This window comes from Rutidosis leptorrhynchoides, chromosome 1 (genome assembly GCF_046630445.1).
Source record: "Rutidosis leptorrhynchoides isolate AG116_Rl617_1_P2 chromosome 1, CSIRO_AGI_Rlap_v1, whole genome shotgun sequence".
Classification (NCBI taxonomy): Eukaryota; Viridiplantae; Streptophyta; class Magnoliopsida; order Asterales; family Asteraceae; genus Rutidosis; species Rutidosis leptorrhynchoides.
Window position 1 is genome coordinate 452,743,094 of NC_092333.1, and position 22,487 is coordinate 452,765,580.

Below are 22,487 nucleotides of genomic sequence, written 5' to 3' on the forward strand. Positions count from 1 at the left end.
AACGTGTTATATTTCAGTAGGCTTATAACTACCTTTAGTGGCCTGGTTCAATATATTCAAATTGAAAGAACCAATAAAAGAGAGATGTGTTGTAGAAGATATAGGAGATAAAGAGGTTGAAGAGGTGTGATGTATTTAATGTATATGTATGTTTTTGTAACTTACATTATGCACATATATATAGTACAAATTTTACTATCCATATTTGACTAATTACCATCCATATTTAACCACTAAATTTACAACAATATTGATCAAATAAAATGGTAGAAATATCGATTAAAATAATCTCACGACTTCAATAAAACAAAGGTTAAGCTCACGAGTTCAATAGAAACAAATGGTAAGCTGCCTATCAAAGTTGGCAGTCAAAAGATTGCCTAATTCCAATACAACAGGGCTCTGTCAGGGCAATAATCAGAACCAAATATGCAACTTGCCTTAAAGTATTAAAAATTAATTTTAATGTTGCTAAGTACCAGATAACGACAATTATTATGAGATAAGTTATGTTGCTATCACCTAAAAACCAAATAATGTGACATGTCTGAACACCCGATTGCTCTTGTTCATATTCTGGGTTTTCATTTTTTTAGCTGCGCTTAAAGGTACAAATTTTCTATGGATTTGCCAAAATCAGTTACAAAATCATACCAAAGAAAATAACAGACTGGAGTTGCGGACCAGGGCCGGCTTTGATCTACAGTTATCGATTTGTCAGATAACCAATCCATGCACAATGCATTAAGCAAGTTATACTTCTAGTAGTTAAAGTGGTACATTGTTATAAGTTATGACTAATTAACTCCACATAAAGATTTTTTCGTCTATACAAGTATAAGGTAAACTTTGCGTTCTAAATTACACTTTAAGAAAACTGGCAGGTTACTCTCCAGAAGATTGAAGCTGCACATGCGGGCAAATCCTGTCAGGTTCACCTCTCGTCCATAGATGTAGCAAGTCTCCTCGTTTTATTCCTAACGTTATAAAAGTGCCTGAAAATACGGTGTTACCTAGGTTTAGTTTTGAAAGCATTCAAGAAAGTTCAACTACTGAAATGAAACTTACCCAATGTGAAAGGAACGATGTAAAGCAGTGCTGGTTGGCCATGTCCGTCCATCAAGTTCAAAGCTACGTATGTTATAAGCAGACCTGCATCATATAGTAAGCGTTCAAAGCTACAGTTTTAAATTACATGATAAAGCTACAAAGTAGTAAAAGGTAATTTAACTTTTGAACCATAGGTCAAGCGATCACCTTCAATAAAAAAAAATAAAAAAAAACCCAAGGCTACTACATCATGTTGCAAGAACACAGTTTTAAATACTATCTATCCTGACGTGTTTAGGATATTCATACATTCATAAATAAATGATTTATTCAAAATCACAAGTTCTTATAAAAGTAGTGTTGGTTGTGCATTTTACAACAATTGTGGTTCTAAAAGTAAATAACCAACGAAACACAAGTAAGTTTCCATCACATGTACCTAATCCGTATGCAATCATCGTCCACAAGAAATATCCTTCTCGAAGGCTCTTGTTAGACAGCCAGTCATACCTGCATATTCCAAAAACAAAATTGGCCTCATAACCATGATAATACACTTTAACCCAAACCAATATTAACATGTTAACCCATCTCGCCTGACCCGCCCATTCAGCCAACTCTATTAGTCCAATCATATGAAAAGGACAAATATTAGGCAACAGTTCAAACCTAAGAGAAAATGCTACTAATAAACCCGGTAAAATAATGTCACCGAATCCGATGATGCTGTAGCCACCCCAAGGATCAAACATCCTCGGGATTTTAAGTAGCATCGGAATGCCATCTTCTCCACTCTTATCACCTCGAGCTACCTGTATTCATAAAAATGGAATATTGAAGCTGTGGTAGTAGTAGTAGTAATAATAATAATAATAATAATAATAATAATAATAATAATAATAGTAATAGTAATAGTAATAGTAATAGTAATAGTAATAGTAATAGTAATAGTAATAGTAATAGTAGTAGTAGTAGTAGTAGTAATAGTAATAGTAATAGTAATAGTAATAGTAATAGTAATAGTAATAGTAATAGTAGTAATTTGATGCAAGATCAGAAAACTTACCACTATCATTACACTTTCATCGAACATCAATTTAGAAACAAACACCCAGAAAATATCATACAAGAAAGCACAGCCTAGTAGAACCGCTCCCACCTGATTCCGTCAATAAAATAAAAGCTGACTCAGCCAGAAGAAAATCGGACGGAAGGTCGTAGTCTTATAGATACTAATCTTACTTATATGTCACTGATACAATTATTATAACTGGTAAATGATGAATGATTGATTACTACAAATTATTATAAATATAATAAGAGGAAGGTTTTTGGAAGTTCATATTTATGCATAGATTTTGAAGTAATCTTTTTTTCAATATAATAATATAATATAAACATAAATAAAAATGAGTAATTGAAATGAAAACATGTATGTAATTATGTTATGCAGCATATTACTACTAGCAGCTAAATGAAAGGAGCAACATATACTTAATAATGAAACTAAATAATTACCTTGAGATTAGGCACTTGTATTATCTGGATAACTGTGATTATCAGCGTAACGCCCTGATTTAAGAGGGAGATATACGAATTAAATTTTCATTATGTAATTATTTCATGCCTTTTCAAGTCAATATCAATAGAGAATACATCCAAGCATATCCACGTGCAGTCACAATTTTCCCCCCCCTCGTTATAAAGAACATAAGCCAATAAATAATGTACTAAAAACATTTCAAGAAGTTGAAATTTGATTAAACAAGAAAGGTAAGACTGATCTTACTAGTATATCTTGGCCTATCCAAGCAAAATGGTGTCGACGAAAACTAGCCCATAAAACAGCACATGCCACACAGAATGGAGATACAACTAGTGTCAAGTATGATACTGCTCCTAGAAAAGGGATCTTGATAAATGTATTCGCAGCATGTTCCAATGATCTGAGACTGTATTTACTAAACTGTTAGTTCGGACGGACTTATAGTGTATATTCTCATTGTAAGGTAGACTTTAAGTGGAAAACTGTATTCCATGTGAAAGTTTCAAACATCAAGATTAATAAATTAAAATTGCGAGGGACATTCATACCATGATAATAAGGCCACCAAGCAAGTTTGCAAACCCTGGAAAATGGAAAAATAAGAGCCCACTTTATTCATATAACAGTTAAGGTTTTTTGTCCATCTGTTAAATCAAAACATATTATCATTATGTGAAGGATTACATACCTCAGCACCGCCTATGGCAAATAGGATAACCAAAACCTCAATAAATGCGTCTGACATCTTGTAGTAAAGCAAAACTAAGAAACATGACGCAACCACCACAAACACCAACGCCGATGTGGTGGTGATCTCCACTACACCACTAGAATAAGGACCCGTACTCAAGTATTCGTCAGAAGCATCCTGAAAATTGGAATATTAATCAATATTGTAAGGCTACAAATTACAAGAAGGTAAAGGGTAAACACCCGTCTTAAGGAAATATAAACAGATGTCAAAACATGTTCAGGTCAAAGCTTGTCGTGTTGACTCATAACAGTTTTTGTTCCTTCATTATTATCTGATTTCAACTTTCTGAATAGAATGGTTTGGGAGGTATTATACATTAAGAATACACTATGGACAGACTTTCGAACCATTTAATCCATTTCCTTGATTACTAACCCATATGACCACACAAAAAAGACTATATAACCCGAATTGACCTATTCATAAATAAATGGGTCAAAATAACCACCACTAAGGACAAGTGACCACAACCTTTAATAGTTTGTCCTGGTCAATCGCTGATTCTCGAGCAGTCCAGGCGGACCAGTAAGATGCGCAGAGTATGGTACCCACAGCCATAAGCCACAAAAACACCTCAGCAACGTCAACTAATGGGCGGCTAGGAGAGTATAGCTGCACAAATACTGAAAAAATAACATACCGTCAACATCTTACCATTAAAAATTTAAACTTTTTGAATATAGCTTTTGTTGATTCATATTAATTGTAAAAAAAATATTTAATGAAACTTACCATTTAAGTTTTTCTGCAAATTTCCCCTCAAGCTTTCACCAGCATCTTGTGGAAGCATGACTACTGGGATGCCAATATCAATATCAGGTTCATCTTTTTCACACACCATCTTGAACAGTTCTGCAAAACTATAAACATTAGCTACACCATATCTACATACATATACATATTCTTCAGTATACTAAAAGTAATGTTTTTTTATTTCTCATGGATATTTATGGTTTCATTTCTGTTACTAATGATAAGTTATACATGAAGGATTAGATATTAATGTACCTGTACTATTATTAATAATGAGGATGGCGGAAGCACCAGCAGCTTCAGCAACATTAGCCTTAGTCGTAAAACTACATTTCCCGCGTTGCACAAGAATAATTTCACCAGTAAGCTACATAATTTCACACTCAATCAAATTGTCACCAAAAAGATGTGAAGATTATGTAAAAAAAAAAAAAACTACAAAACCTTGTTTTTAGGTGTTGTGCAGCAATCAGTAGGGTCTGCAAGAGTAACTCTAGTCTTATGAGCATCCTTTTCTTTCGATTGCAAAGTGGGACCGAATCGTGCACCGACACCAACATATTCATCTTCTTCTTTATCATCAATCCATGTCGGAACTTTCACCTGTTACATAAATAATTGAGTAAAGTCTTTTATTTATATATTAATAAAAGAAAAGAAAACTTATATCATGTCCTCTTTTGTCAAAAGATTAAATATGGACTTTTAGACATTGATTTGGATTATGATGAAATATTTGGCTCTGTGTTCAAATCAAACATTGATTTGAATTTCAAAAATTTAATTTGAATTTCAAACACCGATTTGGTAATTGATATAGCAAATGGAAATTACTCTCTTATTCTTATTTTTATTAATTTATTATTTATTATCACCATTATTAATTATAATTATTTATTAGTATCATCAGTTACTAATTCTGCAAAGTCACCGGTTATAAACTAGTTATATGTTATATATAAATATACATATAAATATACATATAAATAAATTACAAACCACAAAAGGGGTTGAAACGAAAACCACATATAGGTTAAGAAGTGCAATAACAACAACATTACGTGTTAATTTACATGTAAAAGTTGATGGATGTTCAAATAAAAACTTTGAAAAAGTGAACAAGATAAAAAAGAAAACCACGTACTTAAGTCGACTTAGATGTGGGAAATTCCTCCAGTTTTCCAGATGACTTTCTAACAAAATTGGAAAACCAGAAACCTTGTTCAGGTTTGTGTTATAGTAAAGACTTTTCTAAGAAAAGAAAATCTCTATTTACTCTTTTTATAATTATATATTTAATATTTAAATGTGTATGTGAATATGAATATGAATTATATATACTTAGGACAGAAAAAGGAAAAAAAAAAGAGCATCACTTACATTTGAATGCTATTCATAAATTTTTATTAGTTTCCTACATACGCTTAGAACACTCCCAACCATGACGCACTTCACACAATTCCTAGAAACACTTACTCCCTTGCCAATGGCATACTACCTCAAAAAACTGGACCCACTATATTATTTAATTCAAACAACTAACACTTTTAGAAGGGAAAATACGTTTACTAATTTAATACATCATTACATTAGAACTAAACTTAAGTTAAAATCACACTAATAATTTAAAAGAAGATACAACTACTCTTCTTCTTCAAACTCGTCACGAAACTCCTCGTCATAGTGGCGTTTGATTTTCTCCCTAAGGTTCATCAACAATCTCGTTAGATGGCAAGTCATTTAATACCGGTTTGGAGAAGTTTGAAGCCGTTAAACACGATACGCATACTAACGAGCTTGGTCCGTTTCTTACTTTCCTTGTATAACTTATCTAGAGTTCTTTGTTGAGCGATTGTGGAATCATTAAGTTGGGCTTCCTCAACCAACAACATGTGAGATGATGACGCATCCGACGAACACAAACTCTTAACTCTTGGAACGACCCGGTAGACGGCGAATTAGGTCTTCTCGAAATAGATGTACAAATTGAGTTGGGTTCGAGGTCGGGTACGTACCCAACGTTCGACCAAGATCCGACTCTCATTAACACTCCATAGTACCATTTTACCTTTCTTTAGTATCGGGTTCGAGTTCGTGATTGGAGTAAGTTGTGTGAAATTATATCAAATTGTAATTGCAAGTAAAGAGATTTGTCAGACTGGATGTATATTTATAGGGTGAAATTTAAATAGTTGAGAGAAATTATTATTTCTAATATTGGAGCAGTTTGATTCAATTTTCTTTTATAAAAATAAACGTTTTTTGATTCCTTGTGAAACGATCACCAATTTTCGGGGCAACACGACCAAAAAGACGAAAACAAGGGCAAGTGATTGAAGGGTGCGTGCCCATTCGTGCCCTCCAATGATGTGTGAGGGCGTGTAGCTAGGGCAGACCGTTGGGAGCGGTCTAAGGGTGCTTTTACATCACAAATGATATACTCATTTCTCTGTTTCATTTTCCGTAGATTTGAAAACAAATTTATATACCCTAGATATGTAAATATAGAAAACACAAACAAATGTATTATAAAATGTAGAAATTGACAAATCATAGTTTTCACATTTGTATAGCTATAGAAGGGGGAAATAAGGATTTCTCATTTCTCGAAAAACTTTTCCAGAAAACACAAACTTTAACACGTTTTTTAGTTTTAAGGTTCATAAAGAATGTCTTTGAAAAATATGGAAAATTTTCTTCAGCTAAACCACCCTAAACACTTCTCATCCTAGCGGTGGCGGATCTAGGAATCATAGTCAAAGGTGTCACTAATTAAAATCTTAAAAAACTTACACTATCCAATGGTGTCACTTAAAAATATTTACACTATCCATTGGTTTCACTAGTTAAAAACTCAAATTTCCCCCCACTAAATTGCATATTTCACTGGTAGCCCGTGCAACCATTAACATAATAAATCCGCCCCTGCATCCTATTTCAAGGTTGGGGTGGGTGGGGGGTTGGGGGGGGTGTTGAGGGCAGACCACGAAGGTGGTGATGAAGTTGCCGATTTTGATTAGTTGTTGCTTATTTACCATAAATTTTCACTTTCTCACTCAACTCTCAATCATATTTTACCACATCACCTAAACCTTCCCCCACAGTAAACCCCTTTCCACAGCTTGCCATGTCACAGACATAACCCCACGAATTGTCTCCACAACAACGTCATGACAACCTTATCCAACCTTAACAAATGGTCTAACTAATACACTTCATCAGGATATAAAGAATTACATTAAGAACAAATAACACAAAGACCAAAAGGTAATATTATGGTTTTCAATTTCGTATGTTTTCCATTGAAAACATATAACAATAATTATAAGTAGTTTGATCAGGTTATGTGTTAGTTTGATCAAGTTATGTTTTAGTTCAATCTATGTGAACTTGGAGTAAATTTGTAGTCCTCACAGAGTAACTTTTTATTCTAGTCACCTTTCCCTATAAACTAAAACATACATGTTCCAAAAAAAAAAAAAAAAAAGTGTCCTACTTACTGTTGAAATCTGTTTCAAAATAACTGTAATTCTGTAAACATACAAAAAAGATAATTAATAAATATCTTAAAACTATTGAATTTAACTTCGTTTATTGCTCTCAATCATATATTTCTTAATTAAATTTGTCAAAACTTACAATTATTAAAAATATCTTAAATCCACCAAAATTTTTGTTACTATGATCAAACAACACTCAAAATCAAAATACATAAGAATTAGTAACAATTGAATGAAAGATTACCAGAACGAAATCGTTGTCACAGCCAGGTCTAGTAGGAGACTTATCGTCGTGGTGAACTATATCGCCGGAAAGTACGCCGGAAATTAGGGAAATTAAGATCACTGCAAGTACAGTTCTATTAAGCTTTACCGCTGTAGCTACTTCCATAAGTCAGATTGTTGATTCGATTGTTAGTTTCAGAGATCAATTAATAATAGTATCTACATGAAATGAAAGCATAAATATTAGGGTTTGTTGAATTTGTTGCGGAGTATAGATTTGTTTCTTCATCAAGTGGTTTGACGAGAACGACCAGAGGTGAAACAGTCGATCCGGGTCGGGTTTAGATGTGCCTAATTAAAAAATATTCGGACGGGCTAAAACATGGAAAAGGTCAAGGCCGAACGGTTTTTTTTTTTTTTTTTTTTTTTTAGACAAAAAACGATAACATTAATACGGATCCGAAGATCATAACAGTACAAACGATTACAAAAGCCATCCAACAACCGACACAAGTGGCAAAAACAAAAGAAACTTAACCAGACGGTCCACTAATAGGATGGAAAAACACGTTTACAAGGAATCTAAACTAACAACATGACAACCAACTAACCGAAAGTACAAACAGATAAATAAACAAACAATCCATATAAATCGGGGAACGCCGATTATACCGAACAACAAGACCCCAACAGTAAGACCGTCAAAACAAAATCTTTAAAGCCTTCGAAGTAGCTCCTCCTGCAAAAAAAAAAAAATAGTTAATAAAAGCCTGAGCCGAGCCAGATCTCCAACTGGGAGATCGTCGCCTGGTACGCCCCAAGCATTACAACCAGAAAAGAGCAGCCAAACAGAACCACAGCTAGATAGTCAAAACAGGAACTCAAACCCCACCAACCACCACCCGAACCACCCGCAGATCCAGTCATTACCACCAACTGGGTGGTCAAACCACCAGAACCACCAGCGGGACAGACAACAGCTTCCAACACAGAGACCGGACACAACCAGCAATCACCACCAACTGGGTGGAAAATGTAGTGACCCGAACTTTTCCATATTTAGATATATATTAAATGAAATTGTTATTTACATGATTAAGTGTTTCCAACATGTTAAGCAATCAAACTTGTTAAGACTTGATTAATTGAAATAGGTTTCATATAGACAATTGACCACCCAAGTTGACCGGTGATTCACAAATGTTAAAACTTGTAAAAACTATACGATGACATATATATGGTTATATATATAGTTAACATGATTTTATTATAAGTATGTATCTCATTAGGTATTTTAACAAAGAGTTATATACATAAAAATGAGACTATTAATTTAAGAAACTCGAAAACGATATATATAACGATTATCGTTATAACAACGTCTTACTAGGTACATATGAATCATATTAGGATATTGATACACTTGGTTAATTATGTTAAATGATAAGTAAATATATTATTAAGTGTATTAACAATGAAATACATATGTAAAAATAAGACTACTAACTTAATGATTTCGAAACGAGACATATATGTAACGATTATCGTTGTAACGACATTTAACTGTATATACATCATACTAAGATATATTATATATCATAATATCATGATAATATAACAATTTAACATCTCATTTGTTATAATAAACAATGGGTTAACAACATTCAACAAGATCGTTAACCTAAAGGTTTCAAAACAACATTTACATGTAACGACTAACGATGACTTAACGACTCAGTTAAAATGTATATACATGTAGTGTTTTAATATGTATTCATACACTTTTGAAAGACTTCAAGACACTTATCAAAATACTTCTACTTAACAAAAATGCTTATAATTACATCCTCGTTCAGTTTCATCAACAATTCTACTCGTATACACCCGTATTCGTACTCGTACAATACACAGCTTTTAGATGTATGTACTATTGGTATATACACTAAAATGATCAGCTCTTAGCGGCCCATGTGAGTCACCTAACACATGTGGGAACCATCATTTGGCAACTAGCATGAAATATCTCATAAAATTACAAAAATATGAGTAATCATTCATGACTTATTTACATGAAAACAAAATTACATATCCTTTATATCTAATCCATACACCAACGACCAAAAACACCTACAAACACTTTTATTCTTCAATTTTCTTCATCTAATTGATCTCTCTCAAGTTCTATCTTCAAGTTCTAAGTGTTCTTCATAAATTCCAAAAGTTCTAGTTTCATAAAATCAAGAATACTTCCAAGATTGCAAGTTTACTTCCAAGTTTTCTAAATCCATTCCAAGTAATCATCCAAGATCAAGAAACCTTTGTTACTTACAGTAGGTTATCTTTCTAATACAAGGTAATAATCATATTCAAACTTTAATTCAATTTCTATAACTATAACAATCTTATTTCGAGTGGAAATCTTACTTGAAATTGTTTTCGTGTCATGATTCTGCTTCAAGAACTTTCAAGCCATCCAAGGATCCTTTGAAGCTAGATCTATTTTTCTCATTTCCAGTAGGTTTATCCAAGGAACTTGAGGTAGTAATGATGTTCATAACATCATTCGATTCATACATATAAAGCTATCTTATTCGAAGGTTTAAACTTGTAATCACTAGAACATAGTTTAGTTAATTCTAAACTTGTTCGCAAATAAAAGTTAATCCTTCTAACTTGACTTTTAAAATCAACTAAACACATGTTCTATATCTATATGATATGCTAACTTAATGATTTAAAGCCTGGAAACACGAAAAACACCGTAAAACCGGATTTACGCCGTCGTAGTAACACCGCGGGCTGTTTTGGGTTAGTTAATTAAAAACTATGATAAACTTTGATTTAAAAGTTATTATTCTGAGAAAATGATTTTTATTATGAACATGAAACTATATCCAAAAATTATGGTTAAACTCAAAGTGGAAGTATGTTTTCTAAAATGGTCATCTAGACGTCGTTCTTTCGACTGAAATGACTACCTTTACAAAAATGACTTGTAACTTATTTTTACGACTATAAACCTATACTTTTTCTGTTTAGATTCATAAAATAGAGTTCAATATGAAACCATAGCAATTTGATTCACTCAAAACGGATTTAAAATGAAGAAGTTATGGGTAAAACAAGATTGGATAATTTTTCTCATTTTAGCTACGTGAAAATTGGTAACAAATCTATTCCAACCATAACTTAATCAATTTGTATTGTATATTATGTAATCTTGAGATACCATAGACACGTATACAATGTTTCGACCTATCATGTCGACACATCTATATATATTTCGGAACAACCATAGACACTCTATATGTGAATGTTGGAGTTAGCTATACAGGGTTGAGGTTGATTCCAAAATATATATAGTTTGAGTTGTGATCAATACTGAGATACGTATACACTGGGTCGTGGATTGATTCAAGATAATATTTATCGATTTATTTCTGTACATCTAACTGTGGACAACTAGTTGTAGGTTACTAACGAGGACAGCTGACTTAATAAACTTAAAACATCAAAATATATTAAAAGTGTTGTAAATATATTTTGAACATACTTTGATATATATGTATATATTGTTATAGGTTCGTGAATCAACCAGTGGCCAAGTCTTACTTCCCGACGAAGTAAAAATCTGTGAAAGTGAGTTATAGCCCCACTTTTAAAATCTAATATTTTTGGGATGAGAATAAATGCAGGTTTTATAAATGATTTACAAAATAGACACAAGTACGTGTAACTACATTCTATGGTTGAATTATCGAAATCGAATATGCCCCTTTTTATTAAGTCTGGTAATCTAAGAATTAGGGAACAGACACCCTAATTGACGCGAATCCTAAAGATAGATCTATTGGGCCTAACAAACCCCATCCAAAGTACCGGATGCTTTAGTACTTCGAAATTTATATCATATCTTAAGGGTGTCCCGGAATGATGGGGATATTCTTATATATGCATCTTGTTAATGTCGGTTACCAGGTGTTCACCATATGAATGATTTTTATCTCTATGTATGGGATGTGTATTGAAATATGAAATCTTGTGGTCTATTGTTACGATTTGATATATATAGGTTAAACCTATAACTCACCAACATTTTTGTTGACGTTTAAAGCATGTTTATTCTCAGGTGAATACTAAGAGCTTCCGCTGTTGCATACTAAAATAAGGACAAGATTTGGAGTCCATGTTTGTATGATATTGTGTAAAAACTGCATTCAAGAAACTGATTTCGATGTAACATATTTGTATTGTAAACCATTATGTAATGGTCGTGTGTAAACAGAATATTTTAGATTATCATTATTTGATAATCTACGTAAAGCTTTTTAAACCTTTATTTATGAAATAAAGGTTATGGTTTGTTTTAAAAATGAATGCAGTCTTTGAAAAACGTCTCATATAGAGGTCAAAACCTCGCAACGAAATCAATTAATATGGAACGTTTTTAATCAATAAGAACGGGACATTTCAGTTGGTATCCGAGCGTTGGTCTTAGAGAACCAGAAAATTTGCATTAGTGTGTCTTATCGAGTTTGTTAGGATGCATTAGTGAGTCTGGACTTCGACCGTGTTTTCTTTAAAAATGATTGCTTAACATTTTTGTTGGAAACTATATATTATTAACATGTATATATTATGTGATATATTAATCTCTTAACATGTTTGATATTGTGTGATAGATGTCTACCTCTAGCACAAATCCCATTGACTCACCTAATAATAACGAAGAGTCGAATATATATTGGACTGATTCACAAGTTCCCGAAGAGGAACCGGAAGAAGAATCAGAACCGGAAGAAGAATCAGAACCGGAAGAGGACGAACCGGAGGAGGAAATAGAACCGGTGGGGGAAATAATAAAACGGTTAAGTAAAAGAAAATCCTCAACCAACCGACCAAGGTTAATTATGGTCAATGGTGTTTCTGCCAAGGAAGCAAAATATTGGGAGGATTACCAATTCTCCGATGAATCGGATTCCGACGAGAATTCCGATGATGTTATAGAAATTACCCCAACTGAATTTAAAAAAGCAAAAGAAAATAATAAGGGAAAGGGCATAAAAATAGAGAAATCTAATTCCAACCCCGATGAACTTTATATGTATCGTCAACCCCCGAAGTCCTTAAGTTGTAACAATGACCCGGGAACCTCTAAACCACCAGGTTTTTCTAAACCGTTGTGGAAAACGATAGCTAGTATTAGGGGAACATCATATATCCCTAGAAACTTGGCAAAACGAACGAAAACCGAAGAAGAAGAAATGAGCGAGTCGGAATAAGATAGTTGTATTCGTGTGGTGTAATATATGTAATATAGTGTGCTTATGCTTTATGATATATGTAAAAATTGCTTGTATTAATAAGTATTTTTTTTATGAATCTAACTCTTGTCTATTTTACAGTTTAAAAACACAAAATGGATAGACAACCCAATATTTTAAGAGACCTACCCGGAGACATGATTGATGAAATCTTGTCTAGAGTCGGTCAGAATTCTTCGGCACAACTATTTAAGGCGAGATCAGTTTGTAAGACATTCGAAGAACGTTCCAAGAATGTCTTGGTTTATAAGAGACTTTCGTTTGAAAGATGGGGGATATCACATTGGGAAACCCATAAGTTACGATGTGTTTGCTTTGACGCATATATTGCGGGGAACCCAAATGCTATTTTACGCAACGGGTTAAGAAATTATTTTGACTCAATGTATCTGAATATAGGACTTCATGATTTAGAAAAAGCGGCTAACATGCAACATAAAGAAGCATGCTATGATTACGGGTTAGTAATGTTCGCTTCTCACCAAAGTGAGAAAAAAAACATCGGGCTACAGCTATTAAACAAAACGTTCCCACAAGTGACGGAGTCGGTAATTGGGGTAAGAAATGAGGTTTTTAGGTTATTACGAGACTGTTGGTCATTACGTAACCCTCGTCCCTTTGACGACGTTACAACACGTTGTCTTATCAACGGCCATAACGGTTATGTTCCTCAAGACCAAGGATGGGAAGTAGTCCTAGTAAAACCAGAATGCATGACTTGTTTCTGGACGTATGAATTACGTGTCTTTATTGCCTTTGCTGAACGACTTGTGTTCTAGCTAGAATTATCTTCACAACTATCTTGTATCAAAGTTATTGTGTGCTATATTTCATGCTTTATGTAAAATAAGCGGTATTGTAAGTTTGTAAAATATTGTATAAAAGTTTGAACGCGAAATATTATTATAATCAGTTTTTCATATAGAATTGTAGTAGTTGAATTGTATATTAGCTACTAAGTATGAACTTAACGGGTAGGTACTACCCGAATTTAAACTTATAAAATGCTAATATGAAGAAAAAGCTTTTATAAATGAGTTCATATTATGCTACGAAATACTATTAACTACTCTTAATATTTTGTATGATTAACTTGTTCCATTTGACTATTTTGAAGGAAATGGCACCGACTACTCGACACACCGTGAATATGAATGAAGAGGAATTCCGTACTTTTCTAGCTTCAAACATAGCCGCAGTACAGGCTGCGCTACATACCAACAATAACCTTGGATCTAGCAGTACAGGAAATCGTGTAGGATGCACCTACAAAGAATTCACTGTCTGCAAACCTTTGGAATTTGATGGAACCGAAGGACCGATCGGATTGAAACGGTGGACTGAGAAGGTCGAATCGGTGTTTGCCATAAGTAAGTGTACTGAAGAGGACAAAGTGAAGTACGCTACGCATACCTTCACAGGTTCTGCGTTAACATGGTGGAATACCTATCTAGAGCAAGTGGGACAAGATGATGCTTACGCACTACCGTGGTCAGCATTCAAGCACTTGATGAACGAGAAGTACCGTCCCAGAACCGAGGTCAATAAGCTCAAGACAGAACTTAGAGGGTTACGAACCCAAGGATTTGATATTACCACGTACGAAAGATGATTCACAGAATTGTGCCTATTGTGTCCGGGAGCGTTCGAAGATGAGGAAGAGAAGATCGACGCGTTTGTGAAAGAATTACCGGAAAGAATCCAAGAAGATATAAGTTCACACGAGCCCACCTCCATACAACAGGCATGTAGAATGGCTCACAAACTAGTGAACCAGATTGAGGAAAGAATTAAAGAACAGATGGCTGAAAAGGCCAATGTGAAGCAAGTCAAAAGAAAGTGGGAGGAAAACGGTGATAAGAATCACCAATACAACAACAACAGCAATTACAATAATAATCGCAACAATTATCCCAACAATCGCAACATCAATCGCAACTACAACAAACGGCCCAACAACAACAACAACAATAACAACAGCAACTACAACAATCGTCCCAACAACAATAACAATCGCAACAGCAACAACAATCAGAAGCAGCTATGCCAAAGGTGTGAAAAGTATCACTCGGGGTTCTGCACCAAATTTTGCAACAAGTGTAAAAGAAATGGTCATAGTGCGGCGAAGTGTGAGGTCTACGGACCAGGGGTTAACAGAACGAAAGGAACAAATGGTGTCGGAACGAGTAATGGCGGAGCAAGTAGTGTCGGAGCAAGTTATACCAATGTAGTTTGTTATAAATGTGGAAAACCGGGCCACATTATTAGAAATTGGCCGAACCAGGAGAACACGAATGGACAAGGCCGCGGAAGAGTTTTCAATATTAATGCGGCAGAGGCACAGGAAGACCCGGAGCTTGTTACGGGTACGTTTCTTATTGACAATAAATCTGCTTACGTTTTATTTGATTCAGGTGCGGATAGAAGCTATATGAGTAGAGATTTTTGTGCTAAATTAAGTTGTCCATTGACGCCATTGGATAGTAAATTTTTACTCGAATTAGCAAATGGTAAATTAATTTCAGCAGATAATATATGTCGGAATCGAGAAATTAAACTGGTTAGCGAAACATTTAAGATTGACTTGATACCAGTAGAGTTAGGGAGTTTTGATGTGATAATCGGTATGGACTGGTTGAAAGAAGTGAAAGCAGAGATCGTTTGTTACAAAAATGCAATTCGCATTATACGAGAAAAAGGAAAACCCTTAATGGTGTACGGAGAAAAGGGCAACACGAAGCTACATCTTATTAGTAATTTGAAGGCACAAAAACTAATAAGAAAAGGTTGCTATGCTGTTCTAGCACACGTCGAGAAAATACAAACTAAAGAAAAGAGCATCAATGATGTTCCCGTCGCAAAAGAATTTCCCGATGTATTTCCGAAAGAATTACCGGGATTACCCCCACATCGATCCGTTGAATTTCAAATAGATCTTGTACCAGGAGCTGCACCAATAGCTCGTGCTCCTTACAGACTCGCACCCAGCGAGATGAAAGAACTGCAAAGCCAATTACAAGAACTTTTAGAGCGTGGTTTCATTCGACCAAGCACATCACCGTGGGGAGCTCCTGTTTTGTTTGTCAAGAAGAAAGATGGTACATTCAGGTTGTGTATCGACTACCGAGAGTTGAACAAACTTACCATCAAGAACCGCTACCCACTACTGAGAATCGACGACTTATTTGATCAACTACAAGGCTTGTCTGTTTATTCAAAGATTGACTTACGTTCCGGGTATCATCAAATGCGGGTGAAAGAAGATGATATTCCAAAGACTGCTTTCAGAACACGTATAGGTCATTACGAGTTTATGGTCATGCCGTTTGGTTTAACTAATGCACCAGCTATGTTCATGGACCTTATGAACCGAGTGTGTGGACCATACCTTGACAAGTTTGTCATTGTTTTCATTGATGACATACTTATTTACTCAAAGAATGACCAAGAACACGGTGAACATTTGAGAAAGGTGTTAGAAGTATTGAGGAAGGAAGAATTGTACGCTAAATTTTCAAAGTGTGCATTTTGGTTTGAAGAAGTTCAATTCCTCGGTCACATAGTGAACAAAAAAGGTATTAAGGTGGATCCGGCAAAGATAGAAACTGTTGAAAAGTGGGAAACCCCGAAAACTCCGAAACACATACGCCAGTTTTTAGGACTAGCTGGTTACTACAGAAGGTTCATCCAAGACTTTTCCAGAATAGCAAAACCCTTGACTGCATTAACGCATAAAGGGAAGAAATTTGAATGGAAGGATGAACAAGAGAAAGCATTTCAGTTATTGAAGAAAAAGCTAACTACGGCACCTATATTGTCATTGCCTGAAGGGAATGATGATTTTGTGATTTATTGTGACGCATCAAAGCAAGGTCTCGGTTGTGTATTAATGCAACGAACGAAGGTGATTGCTTATGCGTCTAGACAATTGAAGATTCACGAGCAAAATTATACGACGCATGATTTGGAATTAGGCGCGGTTGTTTTTGCATTAAAGACTTGGAGGCACTACTTATATGGGGTCAAAAGTATTATATATACCGACTACAAAAGTCTTCAACACATATTTAATCAGAAACAACTGAATATGAGGCAGCGTAGGTGGATTGAATTGTTGAATGATTACGACTTTGAGATTCGTTACCACCCGGAGAAGGCAAATGTGGTAGCCGACGCCTTGAGCAGTAAGGACAGAGAACCCATTCGAGTAAAATCTATGAATATAATGATTCACAATAACCTTACTACTCAAATAAAGGAGGCGTAACAAGGAGTTTTAAAAGAGGGAAATTTAAAGGATGAAATACCCAAAGGATCGGAGAAGCATCTTAATATTCGGGAAGACGGAACCCGGTATAGGGCTGAAAGGATTTGGGTACCAAAATTTGGAGATATGAGAGAAATGGTACTTAGAGAAGCTCATAAAACCAGATACTCAATACATCCTGGAATGGGGAAGATGTACAAGGATCTCAAGAAACATTTTTGGTGGCCGGGTATGAAAGCCGATGTTGCTAAATACGTAGGAGAATGTTTGACGTGTTCTAAGGTCAAAGCTGAGCATCAGAAACCATCAGGTATACTTCAACAACCCGAAATCCCGGAATGGAAATGGGAAAACATTACCATGGATTTCATCACTAAATTGCCAAGGACTGCAAGTGGTTTTGATACTATTTGGGTAATAGTTGATCGTCTCACCAAATCAGCACACTTCCTACCAATAAGAGAAGATGACAAGATGGAGAAGTTAGCACGACTGTATTTGAAGGAAGTCGTCTCCAGACATGGAATACCAATCTCTATTATCTCTGATAGGGATGGCAGATTTATTTCAAGATTCTGGCAGGCATTACAGCAAGCATTAGAAACTCGTCTAGACATGAGTACTGCCTATCATCCACAAACTGATGGGCAGAGCGAAAGGACGATACAAATGCTTGAAGACATGCTACGAGCATGTGTTATTGATTTCGGAAACAGTTGGGATCGACATCTACCGTTAGCAGAATTTTCCTACAACAACCGCTACCATTCAAGCATTGAGATGGCGCCGTTTGAAGCACTTTATGGTAGAAAGTGCAGGTCTCCGATTTGTTGGAGTGAAGTGGGGGATAGACAGATTACGGGTCCAGAGATAATACAAGAAACTACCGAGAAGATCATCCAAATTCAACAACGGTTGAAAACTGCCCAAAGTCGACAAAAGAGCTACGCTGACATTAAAAGAAAAGATATAGAATTTGAAATTGGAGAGATGGTCATGCTTAAAGTTGCACCTTGTAAAGGTGTTGTTCGATTTGGTAAACGAGGGAAATTAAATCCAAGGTATATTGGACCATTCAAGATTATTGATCGTGTCGGACCAGTAGCTTACCGACTTGAGTTACCTCAACAACTCGCGGCTGTACATAACACTTTCCACATCTTGAATTTGAAGAAATGTTTTGCTAAAGAAGATCTCACTATTCCGTTAGATGAAATCAAAATCAACGAAAAACTTCAATTTGTCGAAGAACTCGTCGAAATAATGGATCGTGAGGTTAAAAGACTTAAGCAAAATAAGATACCAATTGTTAAGGTTCGATGGAATGCTCGTAGAGGACTCGAGTTCACCTGGGAACGAGAAGATCAGATGAAGAAGAAATACCCGCATTTATTTCCAGAAGATACGTCAACACCTCCAACTGCTTAAAATTTCGGGACGAAATTTATTTAACGGGTAGGTACTGTAGTGACCATAACTTTTCCATATTTATATATATATTAAATGAAATTGTTATTTACATGATTAAGTGTTTCCAACATGTTAAGCAATCAAACTTGTTAAGACTTGATTAATTGAAATAGGTTTCATATAGACAATTGACCACCCAAGTTGACCGGTGATTCACGAACGTTAAAACTTGTAAAAACTATACGATGACATATATATGGTTATATATATAGTTAACATGATTTTATTATAAGTATGTATCTCATTAGGTATTTTAACAATGAGTTATATACATAAAAATGAGACTATTAATTTAAGAAACTCGAAAACGATATATATAACGATTATCGTTATAACAACGTCTTACTAGGTACATATGAATCATATTAGGATATTGATACACTTGGTTAATTATGTTAAATGATAAGTAAATATATTATTAAGTGTATTAACAATGAAATACATATGTAAAAATAAGACTACTAACTTAATGATTTCGAAACGAGACATATATGTAACGATTATCGTTGTAACGACATTTAACTGTATATACATCATACTAAGATATATTATATATCATAATATCATGATAATATAACAATTAAACATCTCATTTGTTATAATAAACAATGGGTTAACAACATTCAACAAGATCGTTAACCTAAAAGTTTCAAAACAACATTTACATGTAACGACTAACGATGACTTAACGACTCAGTTAAAATGTATATACATGTAGTGTTTTAATATGTATTCATACACTTTTGAAAGACTTCAATACACTTATCAAAATACTTCTACTTAACAAAAATGCTTACAATTACATCCTCGTTCAGTTTCATCAACAATTCTACTCGTATACACCCGTATTCGTACTCGTACAATACACAGCTTTTAGATGTATGTACTATTGGTATATACACTCCAATGATCAGCTCTTAGCAGCCCATGTGAGTCACCTAACACATGTGGGAACCATCATTTGGCAACTAGCATGAAATATCTCATAAAATTACAAAAATATGAGTAATCATTCATGACTTATTTACATGAAAACAAAATTACATATCCTTTATATCTAATCCATACACCAACGACTAAAAACACCTACAAACACTTTCATTCTTCAATTTTCTTCATCTAATTGATCTCTCTCAAGTTCTATCTTCAAGTTCTAAGTGTTCTTCATAAATTCCAAAAGTTCTAGTTTCATAAAATCAAGAATACTTCCAAGATTGCAAGTTTACTTCTAAGTTTTCTAAATCCATTCCAAGTAATCATCCAAGATCAAGAAACCTTTGTTACTTACAGTAGGTTATCTTTCTAATACAAGGTAATAATCATATTCAAACTTTAATTCAATTTCTATAACTATAACAATCTTATTTCGAGTGGAAATCTTACTTGAAATTGTTTTCGTGTCATGATTCTGCTTCAAGAACTTTCAAGCCATCCAAGGATCCTTTGAAGCTAGATCCATTTTTCTCATTTCCAGTAGGTTTATCCAAGGAACTTGAGGTAGTAATGATGTTCATAACATCATTCGATTCATACATATAAAGCTATCTTATTCGAAGGTTTAAACTTGTAATCACTAGAACATAGTTTAGTTAATTCTAAACTTGTTCGCAAATAAAAGTTAATCCTTCTAACTTGACTTTTAAAATCAACTAAACACATGTTCTATATCTATATGATATGCTAACTTAATGATTTAAAACCTGGAAACACGAAAAACACCGTAAAACCGGATTTACGCAGTCGTAGTAACACCGCGGGCTGTTTTGGGTTAGTTAATTAAAAACTATGATAAACTTTGATTTAAAATTTGTTATTCTGAGAAAATGATTTTTATTATGAACATGAAACTATATCCAAAAATTATGGTTAAACTCAAAGTGGAAGTATGTTTTCTAAAATGGTCATCTAGACGTCGTTCTTTCGACTGAAATGACTACCTTTACAAAAACGACTTGTAACTTATTTTTCCGACTATAAACCTATACTTTTTCTGTTTAGATTCATAAAATAGAGTTCAATATGAAACCATAGCAATTTGATTCACTCAAAATGGATTTAAAATGAAGAAGTTATGGGTAAAACAAGATTGGATAATTTTTCTCATTTTAGCTACGTGAAAATTGGTAACTAATCTATTCCAACCATAACTTAATCAACTTGTGTTGTATATTATGTAATCTTGAGATACCATAGACACGTATACAATGTTTTGACCTATCATGTCGACACATCTATATATATTTCAGAACAACCATAGACACTCTATTTGTGAATGTTGGAGTTAGCTATACAGGGTTGAGGTTGATTCCAAAATATATATAGTTTGAGTTGTGATCAATACTGAGATACGTATACACTGGGTCGTGGATTGATTCAAGATAATATTTATCGATTTATTTCTGTACATCTAACTGTGGACAACTAGTTGTAGGTTACTAACGAGGACAGCTGACTTAATAAACTTAAAACATCAAAATATATTAAAAGTGTTGTAAATATATTTTGAACATACTTTGATATATATGTATATATTGTTATAGGTTCGTGAATCAACCAGTGGCCAAGTCTTACTTCCCGACGAAGTAAAAATCTGTGAAAGTGAGTTATAGCCCCACTTTTAAAATCTAATATTTTTGGGATGAGAATACATGCAGGTTTTATAAATGATTTACAAAATTGACACAAGTACGTGAAACTACATTCTATGGTTGAATTATCGAAATCGAATATGCCCCTTTTTATTAAGTCTGGTAATCTAAGAATTAGGGAACAGACACCCTAATTGACGCGAATCCTAAAGATAGATCTATTGGGCCTAACAAACCCCATCCAAAGTACCGGATTCTTTAGTACTTCGAAATTTATATCATATCCGAAGGGTGTCCCGGAATGATGGGGATATTCTTATATATGCATCTTGTTAATGTCGGTTACCAGGTGTTCACCATATGAATGATTTTTATCTCTATGTATGGGATGTGTATTGAAATATGAAATCTTGTGGTCTATTGTTACGATTTGATATATATAGGTTAAACCTATAACTCATCAACATTTTTGTTGACGTTTAAAGCATGTTTATTCTCAGGTGAATACTAAGAGCTTCCGCTGTTGCATACTAAAATAAGGACAAGATTTGGAGTCCATGTTTGTATGATATTGTGTAAAAACTGCATTCAAGAAACTGATTTCGATGTAACATATTTGTATTGTAAACCATTATGTAATGGTCGTGTGTAAACAAGATATTTTAGATTATCATTATTTGATAATCTATGTAAAGCTTTTTAAACCTTTATTTATGAAATAAAGGTTATGGTTTGTTTTAAAAATGAATGCAGTCTTTGAAAAACGTCTCATATAGAGGTCAAAACCTCGCAACGAAATCAATTAATATGGAACGTTTTTAATCAATAAGAACGGGACATTTCAGAAAATTGCCATTCGCGACCCAGGCAAGACACCGACGAAGTAAGGGTTCCAGAAAAACGAATGAAGGCGAGAAAAGAGTACCAAACAACCATAATCACCCTAACCACGAGAACAGCAGTTTGAGGTGTTTATGGCCACCGGAAGCAACTCGCTGGAAAAAGAAAAG

At 34.2% G+C, this 22,487-nt stretch overlaps 1 protein-coding gene across 1 annotated transcript; it reads right to left on the reverse strand.

Annotated features, from left to right (window-relative positions):
* Positions 1 to 626: 626 nt before the first annotated feature.
* LOC139873426 (signal peptide peptidase-like 4) lies at positions 627 to 8,153 on the reverse strand. Its single transcript, XM_071861358.1, has 14 exons — positions 7,848 to 8,153; positions 4,548 to 4,706; positions 4,359 to 4,470; positions 4,083 to 4,202; positions 3,822 to 3,973; positions 3,285 to 3,464; positions 3,145 to 3,179; positions 2,840 to 3,002; positions 2,569 to 2,622; positions 2,117 to 2,209; positions 1,720 to 1,862; positions 1,490 to 1,560; positions 1,069 to 1,152; positions 627 to 995 (listed from the first exon to the last, which is right to left on the reverse strand). Exons 1-14 carry the CDS (start codon positions 7,992 to 7,994, stop codon positions 886 to 888), a joined length of 1,623 nt encoding a protein of 540 aa, XP_071717459.1. The 5' UTR covers positions 7,995 to 8,153; the 3' UTR covers positions 627 to 885.
* Between the last annotated feature and the right edge of the window lie 14,334 nt (positions 8,154 to 22,487).

What these genes read in the sequence shown, in the direction of transcription:
- LOC139873426 (XM_071861358.1), bottom strand. Translation starts at nt 7,994, where the DNA reads ATGGAAGTAGCTACAGCGGTAAAGCTTAATAGAACTGTACTTGCAGTG. An exon ending in CATTATTAATAATAGTACAG is followed by an intron (nt 4,203 to 4,358) that starts GTACATTAATAT and finishes ATAGTTTTGCAG; the next exon opens with AACTGTTCAAGATGGTGTGT. An exon ending in ATGAAAGTGTAATGATAGTG is followed by an intron (nt 1,863 to 2,116) that starts GTAAGTTTTCTG and finishes TTATGAATACAG; the next exon opens with GTAGCTCGAGGTGATAAGAG.